Source organism: Montipora capricornis, chromosome 11 (assembly GCF_036669925.1).
Source record: "Montipora capricornis isolate CH-2021 chromosome 11, ASM3666992v2, whole genome shotgun sequence".
In the NCBI taxonomy this organism is placed as follows: domain Eukaryota; kingdom Metazoa; phylum Cnidaria; class Anthozoa; order Scleractinia; family Acroporidae; genus Montipora; species Montipora capricornis.
This window is the reverse complement of record NC_090893.1, coordinates 21,916,772-21,926,771: the sequence shown is the minus strand read 5'-3', so window position 1 is coordinate 21,926,771 and position 10,000 is coordinate 21,916,772. Positions and strand designations below refer to the sequence as shown.

The 10,000-nt window shown below is 39.8% G+C and overlaps 2 protein-coding genes and 1 pseudogene across 3 annotated transcripts in view; 2 read left to right on the top strand and 1 right to left on the bottom strand.

The window, feature by feature from the left end:
* The window catches only part of LOC138024446 (uncharacterized), a 2,621-nt pseudogene extending 882 nt beyond the window's left edge, over positions 1 to 1,739 (bottom strand).
* The window catches only part of LOC138024427 (uncharacterized), a 308,112-nt gene that overhangs the window by 54,838 nt on the left and 243,274 nt on the right, over positions 1 to 10,000 (top strand). The window lies entirely within an intron of this gene.
* On the top strand, positions 1,890 to 8,348 carry LOC138024432 (uncharacterized). 2 transcript variants are annotated; one of them, XM_068871635.1, is made up of 2 exons: positions 1,890 to 1,986; positions 6,134 to 8,348. In XM_068871635.1, the coding sequence occupies exon 2, from the start codon at positions 6,148 to 6,150 to the stop codon at positions 7,600 to 7,602; it is 1,455 nt and encodes a 484-aa protein (XP_068727736.1). In that variant the 5' UTR covers positions 1,890 to 1,986; positions 6,134 to 6,147; the 3' UTR covers positions 7,603 to 8,348. The 2 variants fall into 2 exon arrangements, with proteins under 2 accessions (XP_068727736.1, XP_068727737.1); XM_068871636.1 differs by having other exon boundaries at positions 1,900 to 2,146; positions 6,134 to 8,347.

The following is a 10,000-nucleotide window of genomic DNA, read 5'->3' as shown; positions in this document are numbered from 1 at the left end:
AACAGGATTCGATCAAAACCCGTTTCAACTCAGTGGTGGATCAAGGAATTTTCTTAGGGAAAGGGGGAGGGGGGGGGGGGGTGTGAATTGAAAGAATTGAAGTATGTACTCTGACAAAAGTCCAGATAGTTTAGGCTGCCATTGTGACGTTGCTTATGTTTTGCATTATAAGGGGAGACGAATGGGAAAATCCGAGACTCACTGAGAGGCCGAGACCAAAACATCCGAGACTTCACACCAAAATAAATGCAATATATATGAGACTTTGAGGCTCTTTGCAAAGACTGTCAAGATTTCGAGATAATTTGGATGAAAAGTTTGCAGGTGTGAAGATTTTGGAGGTACCATTTGTCACCCATACTATGATAAAAAGTTCACTTCAGGTAAACAGTATCTGTTCTAGGAAAAATAAAAAATACAATAAAAAGAAGATAACTAGATCGAAATACTATGTTACAAAAGTAGAAAATAAATAGATTTTAAGTCAAGGAAATCAGATACTTGGGTGGTACATTAATACATCCTATGCGAAGAGAGAGGCCATCCAGATTTGAAATAATAAAACTTGCATATTGTAAGATAATTTGTAAATTGACTTAATTAAAAGAAAAAGGAGGGAAAAATGGTTTGTGGTTATTACCCTCCTTCCTCCCCTCCCCTCCCCCGCCCTTTGTCTGCCCCTGAAACTTACAGCATAACACTGGAATTACATTAAAAAGAGATGTTATTATGCAGTAAACAACCTGGGGCCAGTTGTTCAAACGTTGGATAGCGCTATCCACCGGATAAATCACTATCCAGCTGATAAAAACTAGCAAGACCAATAGAGTTAACCATTGGTTAGTGATTTATCCAGTGGATAGTGCTATCCCTTGTTTAAACAACTGGGGTTTGACATGTTAGCATTTTCTACAGTCTTGTACCTTTTGAGAAGATAAAAATTCTTCCCCTGCTATACTATCTTTAGGGGCAAAGTAGTTTCCGCAGGGGAATCCTTAGATATGTTAGATGACATGTCAATTTGCTGCGACATCTGAAACTCTCTAGTGGCAGTCGGACGAACTGAATTACTGAGAAATTTCAAAAGTTGCTCATAGTTTATCCAGTTCGGTCGGTGAGCTAAGATAAACAAAGATAGCACCTCGTTTAACAGATCTCCCCTAACAGGAATTTGTAACCTAAAAAATTCTCTTTCGATTTGATCCGCGGAGACAAAGCCCGACAAAGTTGAATCAAATCCTGCGAAGTTCATATAGGCATCTCGTAGTTTCAGCGTATCAAATCCCAACAACACAGAACCGACTTTCGAAGCAAGGCCGCTCGCCTTGTCAGAATCAATGACCGGTTTCTTTTTAATAGGTGGCAAAACAGGGGACGAATTCGGCGAAGAAAACTTTCTAATTCTCGAGCCTTCAAGCCCGCTGCTACTACGTATACGAAGATCAAGTTCGGGACCGTCTTGTGACTGACTTTAAAATTTTTCTTGGCGGAGTATTATTGTGGTTTGACTATGAAGGAGCAGATATCGTAGAGGAACTTCCTGAGCTTGAAGCCGACAAAACCGAAGAGCTCCGGTGAGCTTGTTGCCCTTGAAACCTCGAGCCTTCCAGGTTACCCTTGAGTTGGTCGTTTAGTGGCTTTCCATACTTATCAACTGCAATCTCCACTCGCTTTCCTCCTATTATCTTAACTTCCAGAAGAGGTTGGTCGTCTCTTCCAAACGGAGCCAAGCCAGCCATTTTGAGGTGTTTTATTCACATTGCACTGGCATATTTTAAGAAAATAAGGATGTCAGAGTTCACCAGTTGTAGTTGTTGCAGCCATTACATGTTGTCAGGGGCAGAATAATTACGCTTACACAAGGCGTAAATAAAGAAAACTCCAGTATCGTTTTATGTCAATGCTGCAAATTTGGAGTTCACAAAGCAAGTGTCGGAGGTCTTTTTGTGTTCTTTTTGCCTTAAGGACCACAAAGGAAATCGTCGTGTAAGTACCTTCCAACTTGTGAGATCTCTTGCAATTGGATCTGAGGATATGGTGGTATCTGTTGAGTTTAACAAATTGTAAAGGTTTACCTTCCGGCTTGTTGCTCGGGTTGCTGAAGGACACGTCATCACTAAGACAGTGCAGTTTCCTTGATAACTAGGTAACTAACGACTCTTCAAATTTGCAGTCTCTAGCTTTTAAAACGTCTTCAAATTTCGCAGATGGTTGACTAGCCGACTCACAAGCCCATGCAAAGAAAAACACGGTCCTCGTTCTATTTCTAAACTCGCGGGGCTGAATTTGACCGGGTGCAATTGACAACTTGGCAGGGTGAAAGATCTCATGGATATACCCACCACGAGTCCCCTAGGTTAAACTCTCATTTTACAGATTAAGTCTGAGGACTAAGTCTGACAGAACTGACCGGCCAGACCGAGCATTTGGAAGGACTAACTCTACAACGCTTTCGAATTAACACACTTGGAGGATGATATAAACTCCTCCAGAAGAATACGAGGGATTATCATGCAAGTGTTCCTTCAAATTGTTGCATTTTCCTTGCAAACTGACGGGTCTGGCCGGCCAGTTCTGACAAAAGGAAAGCGCCCTAAGTCTTGGCAGAGAAGCGGAAGGGTAGTAAACGCTTTTGGATGTCCACGTTTATATGCAACCAACTTTATTCATGTGGGAATGTGTTAAGCCAATACCAGCAAATTAGGGACACTGAAAACTTGTCGAAGTCGAATACAAAAGCTAATAAACAAAGATGCACAAGGCTGTCTTATTTTTTACGTGGGATGCCGAAGGCATACCACGTCTTAAAACCGGGCTGGATTCTTTTTTTTTGTTGGTAGTCACAAATGTGACACGATTACAAAGGATTCTGACTATATTTTTTATATGTCGGGTAAATCCAAGACCATCAGCGGTTTCACGGTCTCCCGAGAATTCAGGTCAGAAAGAATCAGGCGTCATTTCCACGGATTTTTCTCGATTAAAATAAAGGGAAATACGTTCAATTGTGAAATATAAAACTTGAGATTTCCTTCAAAATTAAGAAAATGAGAAAAGATGTACGTATTTTTTAATTCGAAGTAAAGGTCCATTTAAGCTCCGTGAGATGAGTCTAGAACTAACAAATCCAAAAATAAACTGTGATCAAGTAGCCAGGCTGACGGCAAATGGGACGTTCATAATTTTTTTTTTAGAGAGGATTTCCGGCTCAGGTCGAGATCTCGGCTAGCGGATACTACAAACAGGCCCTACGTTACGTAGTTCCTCTGTGAACAAATCAAAATATAGTTTTTTGTAACACTGGCAATAAATACTATTAAACAAAAGTTGATTTAAGTTATTGTTCTGGTAACTTGACAAAAACCTTGGCAAAAAATGTTCCAAATTCAATGTTCAAAGAGATTGGAAACCCTCGGGAAGGAGATATATTGTAATTGAGCTGGCTGCTTTCGGGAATGTGAGAATATGGAGCTTGTATGGAAGTTGAATTAAACTGTTTTTTTAAAAATTATTTTTTTGTTTTTGTTTTTGTTTTTGTTTTTGGTGCTCGTAAGTAGAACTGTCTGCTTTAAAAGATCTGGACTGTACGTAATAAAGGAAATAAATGACGCTGAAATTGAAAACAATTGTCGCCAAAAACAAAGTGCAACACTTCCGGGCCAGTACGAACGTCACTGACACTGACATGTACTTCAATGAAAAGTCCATGGCTTAACTATAGAAAACTGAGTTAATTGGGGACCCTATTGAATTTAAAATATATTAGAATAGAATAAATTAACAAATTTCCTCAAATGTGTACAATTATATAAAAGGCTAGGTATGTTCACATTATGGAACATAGCATATATCCCAGAAGAGCTCTGGCACCGTACAGAAGGAAAGGACTTCACCCTGAGTGAAACAGAAAGGATAGATAACATTATAGCTTAAGTTAAGAGTGAATTTTTCAAAGAAAAAAAAAACGAAACATGTTATATATCCCAGAAGCAATCAGGCATCACACAGAATGCCAGGACTTCAGCCTGGGTGAACCAGAAAGGATAGATAACATAATAGCCTAGTTAAAAGTGAATTTTTCAAAGAAAACAAAACAAAACATCTTATATATCCCAGAAGCACTCAGGCATCACACAGAATGCCAGGACTTCAGCCTGGGTGGACCAGAAAGGATAGATAACATTATAACCTAGTTAAAAGCGAATTTTTCAAAGAAAAGAAACAAAACATGTTATATATCCCAGAAGCACTCAGGCATCACACAGAATGCCAGGACTTCAGCCTGGGTGAACCAGAAAGGATAGATAACTTTATAGCCTAGTTAAAAGTGAATTTTTCAAAGAAAAGAAACAAAACATGTTATATATCCCAGAAGCACTCAGACATCACACAGAATGCCAGGACTTTAGCCTGGGTGAACCAGAAAGGATAGATAACATTATAACCTAGTTAAAAGCGAATTTTTCAAAGAAAAGAAACAAAACATGTTATATATCCCAGAAGCACTCAGGCATCACACAGAATGCCAGGACTTCACCCTGGGTGAACCAGAAAGGATAGATAACTTTATAGCCTAGTTAAAAGTGAATTTTTCAAAGAAAAGAAACAAAACATGTTATATATCCCAGAAGCACTCAGACATCACACAGAATGCCAGGACTTCAGCCTGGGTGAACCAGAAAGAATAGATAACTTTATAGCCTAGTTAAAAGTGAATTTTTCAAAGAAAAGAAACAAAACCTGTTATATATCCCAGAAGGCTCAGGCATCACACACAATGCCAGGATAGCATGTTAAAGAAACAAATCATGTTATATATCTCAGACGTGCTCAGGGATGACAGCAAATGCCAGGAATTCAGCTTGGGTGAACCAGAAAAGATATACGACATTGGTCTTGATGAACGGCAAAGGTCAACAAAGGATTACTAAACATGTTATATATCCCAGTGGAACTCAGACATTACTCTGAATACCACTTCAGTCTGGATGAACCAGAAAGGATATACAATATAATTATGGCACAATTCATGGTGAATATCAAAGAAAAATAAGTAAACATGTTATATATCCCACATAAGCTCATGAAATTACTAGAGCTGAATACCATGACTTCAGATTGTATGAACCAGAAAGGATAGACAAATTGGCCTAGAACAATGAATGTGAAACAAAAAAAAAAATAATAAACATGTTATTACAACTTGAACCTTGATTCCTGAACCATTTCCTCACAAAAGGTAACCTGATTAATCAGATCCGGCGACCTTGTCGCCTCCAGTGTTAAAACATTTCACGTTATGAATTTCTTCAACCGCTCCTGCCCACGATCAGCTTGCTGGGTCGATCGCGCTTTAAATTTCATCGCGCTCTGCATCGATTTGAAGTGAATTTAGGGCATTGACAATCCAAGTATACTTTCCTATTTTTCGCGCTCTTTAAATTTCTGCCGGAGGATGGCAGAAATCACTCCAAACGAAGATGCGATGGCCGTGACTCTATTGTCTTGCAGTATCGATGGTCGGTCGAAACTCCCGCAATTTTTCTAGTTCTCGACAGGAACCAAGGCAAATTCCACTGGAAAATTTGCTACCACAGGGCTCCTTGACATACGTTTTCCAAAAATTGAGGGCGCCGCAAATCTTTCCGTTCAGAAGAAACCATTGCCTTTGATGAGTTATAGAAGAGTGCATCAATTAGCCATTCGAAAAGTTCCACCGTTGCACTCGATCGAGGGAAAGTAAATTTTCCCGCTTTTGCTTACGCAGAAATATTACATGAAATCAAAGACCTGACAAAGACGATACTGCCCATTCTATTAATTTTAAAATAACCAGGCTTCGCTAGCTGACAATACAAAACGTTTGTACAAAGTGATACCAACGAGGTGTCGAGGTGATGATGTGCACTAAGCCGGATAATGACGTCATCCCGTAGCAACCATCCTTTCGAATATTTGACTCACTTAATATGAATTACAGTCTACCCATCAACGGATCAACTTTAAGTAATGCCTTATTCTTTCATTGTTTGATTCTGTCTTATCAAGTGCACTGTGATGTCATTATACCTCTGGCTCAAACTGAACAAATTACAAAAAGAAAAATTGTACCTTTTCTCCTTGGAAATTGCAGATTCAAGACAAGAAATGGCATTAAGAGAATCCCCGGCTAGGAAGATTCCTATCGAAAAAACGGAAAAGGTTGTTCAAGCTATATTAAAATCCAGCGGAAAGATAAAAAGTCAAAATGATGTGGATATCACACAGGGCATTTTGGAAATAGTTTCCGCCGCTGCAGGACTCATAGGGGAGCCTCAAGGCATGGTTATCAGATGCTTATGTCAAGCCATTCTTCTCAATAGCAAACAAAACCAACCATCTGTGGTAGATCAATTGGCAAAGATTGTTGATAATGGATGGCGTGGCTCCAGTCGTCGTTTACAGTACCAGAAATACGATGGTATAAGCTGTCGTGTGTCAGAACAGATAGTACAGCTGCAAACGATGACTCAAAGAGACAAGCTAGATGACCCAAACCTTTGGAATGATTATGTCCAGTTTATGGGTGAGTTGTCCAACACGTTTGAAATGCCACTGACGTTTAAATACAGCAAAGGATCCCTCACTGGAGACCCCGAAGTGGTGGATTATTTGACGGCGTTAACTACTTACTGTAAGGCTTACAGTTGCTTCATGGGACTCCTTATGGCTGCCAAAGCAAGATTTGAAGACCTGGGTCAAGTGCGCAAAAGTAAAGAAGTGGATCGAATACTCCATTCCCGGAGAGAAGATGCGATAGGAAAACTCTCCTTCCTTTCAGACCGGAAGTACTTAAAATTTCTCGGAAGTCTTCCTTGTGAAGGTGGAAAACTAATGAAGATCCTGGCGTTGAGTCGACAGTTGTCAGCCAAAAATGTCGTAGAAGCGGTGAGAAACGTCCTTGGCTTGACCCAAATGCCTGATATGTTGGCTGTTGAATCTGCGGCCGAGCATGTCTCTCACCAATCAGTGAAGATAGGACTAGATGACAGGCACCAAATTCCTCCAGGAAACCTTTGGGAAAGGATGAAGTCACGAGTGATGGGGCCAGGAGATTGGGTTCAATTTGTCAACGAAACCGACTTCCCCATCAAAGTGGTTTTAAAGAATGGCAAAGAGACCAATGATCAATTGAGATGTATTAATGTATTACCTCGTTCGTCTTACCTCGAAGGATTACAAATTGTGGATGGCTCAGTCTCAATTCTTGGTTACCTTATTCTTTATCTAAAGGGAGGCTTGGGTTTCGATATGGAACCACCAACAAGAGATGCAATGGTAATTGAGTTTGCATTGTCCAAATGTTTGATAAGCATTATTGACATTTTAACATGGTCATGGCATAGAGCGAAAATCAACGTCCAAGACAAAACGCACGATGAGTTTACCTTTGGTGAAGACACATACAATCTCATGAAGTATGGCGAAGTCCAACCATTTTACTTTTCGAAAGAAAATACCTACGTCATGGTGAAAGCAGAAATTGTTCAGTGTTGGTATTCTGATAATGTATCCTGGCGGTTTATTGCTCAGCAGTTTGATCCATTAGAGATGGAAGAGTAAGCAAGGGTCCAGTGCATGGGAAACTGATGCAAATCATGCTTTTGCATATTCGTTTGGAAATAAAAATAAAACTGAAACGGATTCTTAAATTTCCCTCGCTTCACCGCTTTCGTTACTATAAGGATCAAAGGACGTTTTTGACACCTTTTAGAAACTGACTGGAACTTCTTAGAATAACAAACTGAAGTGGTTCCAAGAGCTTGTTCGCCTGTCAAAAGACAACTCGGCTGGAACGTATGAAGACGAACTCCTTAGTTGCGGCTGGTATACCAAGAAGTTTGCATTTTTCAAGATGCTTTAGTCATAATGTACAAAGCTAAGCATAACATAATTCCCAGTCCATTAGTGATGTTTTGTGCATATAAGATAAGAAATTTAAGGTGCCTAAAGTAGGTAGAGTTTTAGACAAATCAGAAGCTGGTATGATGTATATGGGACCCTATTTGTGGGATAAAATGAGCAATGGCCTTCGTTGTAAGCGAGTCTTTCAAGTGAGTGACAACGTGATGTAAAAAAAGTGCTGAACGGTAGCTGTATCTGTCAAGTTTTTTTCCTCAAGGTTTTTTGGTTATAAAATGTGTTTTTACTTAGTTCTGAATTACCGCTATGTAATGTAAGTATGTAGATTCTAATTTTCAAAGACAGTGAAGAGCTAGAGACATATGCCTACCATCTGCAGTGTAAGCGAAGCAAGGCTGCCCAAGGCACTGCCATCTGTATTTAAATTAAACGAGTGTTATATGATAAGCTCAATGATGCACGCATTTTGATTGGTTCTCAACTATGATCTATTGGAGGACAGATACATAGCTGACGTCAGCAAAAAGTCTTAATTCTTTATGACACATATATAAAACAAATAGGTTCTATGTTGCAGTGTGTCAGTTCAGTAATAGATCACAGAAGATGTCAAAATGTGGTGAGATCATCAGTGACACACTCGGCTATCGCCCTGGGTGCCACTTTTTTGTTCTTACCACATTTTGACGTCATCTGTGATATATCAGGGAGCTTAAGCAATGACAACGGCAACGGCGACAAAAACGTCACAAATTTGCATATTTAGTGGGCAAAAACAATGGTATTGCACGCCCTGCACGTGCGTTTTTCACTTTTGTCTATTTCTTTGCCGTCGTCAGCAAAACAAAAAATAGGGAGCTTACGAAACGACGACGCCGACGGCAACGACGACGGTACAAAATGATAGGTTTAGTGAGCAAAAACAATGGCTCTACACGTGCGTTTTACATTTTGGTACATTTCTTTGCCGTCATCTCCTAAATGACGACGTGAAATGACCAAATTCAAGGCTCTGTGGAGGACGTCAGCACATGACGATGAATTTTCAGTTCTCTCTGTACGCTTCCAACCCACTCATACCAGTTTAATTCCTCGACAGTTACTACACATTTTTAACGCGAAACGACATGAAATAGTTTCGTAGTGATATGAATAAAGCGAACTCGTATTTTTAAATGAAGTACTAGTAGCCGTCGTCGTCCTCGTTTCGTAAGCTCCCTACTAGGGAGTTTAAGAAACGACAACGGCTACGGCAACGACAACGCCAAAAAGCAGTAATATTATTGGTTGAAAGAACCAAAATGCTCGTGCTGCACGTGGGGCGCGGATTTTTGAAAAAATCTCTCCCGTACTCGTCAGAACTACTACGTGAAATGACCAAATTTAAGGTTTTGACGCAACGTGGACAAACTGCAGTGAATCTTTCAGTCTCACTCTTTTCTTCGAATGTGTCCGTACCAATCCAGTTTTAGGACACTTCGCCCATATTGTATAATCTAAACAAGATGGAATAATCATGAAATGCTGAAAATAGATCAAAATGATATTTTGAAATGACGTTTTCTTCCCCGTAGCCGTTGTGGTTTCTTAAACTCCCCAATAGGGAATTTAAGATCTACGACGGCGACGGTCGACCAAAACGTCAACTCAAAATATAACTAGGCTCTATTGTAAGTCTTTCGTGATTATTCAGTCTAGTTCGCGTCGTACAATGTGGGCAAAGTATCCTAAAAATAAATCGGTACGAGCGGTTTCAAATTTAAAATAGAGAATGAAGGATTCTCTATATCTGTTGCATGCTTACGTTGTCGTCAAAACTTCAAATTTGGTGATCTCACGTCGTCGTTATGTAGAGGACCGCAAGCATGCTTGCTAAAATCCGTGCTGCACGTGCAGCACGATTATTTATGCTCTTTTAACCAATGATATTAGGGAGCTTAAGATCTACGACGGCGACGTCGACGAAAACGTCACCTCAAAATAGAACTTTGCTCTAGTAAAAGTCTTTGGTGATTATTCCATCTTGTTCACTTCCCACAATGTGGGCGAAGTATCCTAAAAGTAAATTGGTACGAGCGGTTTCAGACTAAAAATAGAG

Excerpts from the sequence above, each read along its gene's own strand:
- LOC138024432 (XM_068871635.1), top strand. The coding sequence starts at position 6,148 with ATGGCATTAAGAGAATCCCCGGCTAGGAAGATTCCTATCGAAAAAACG.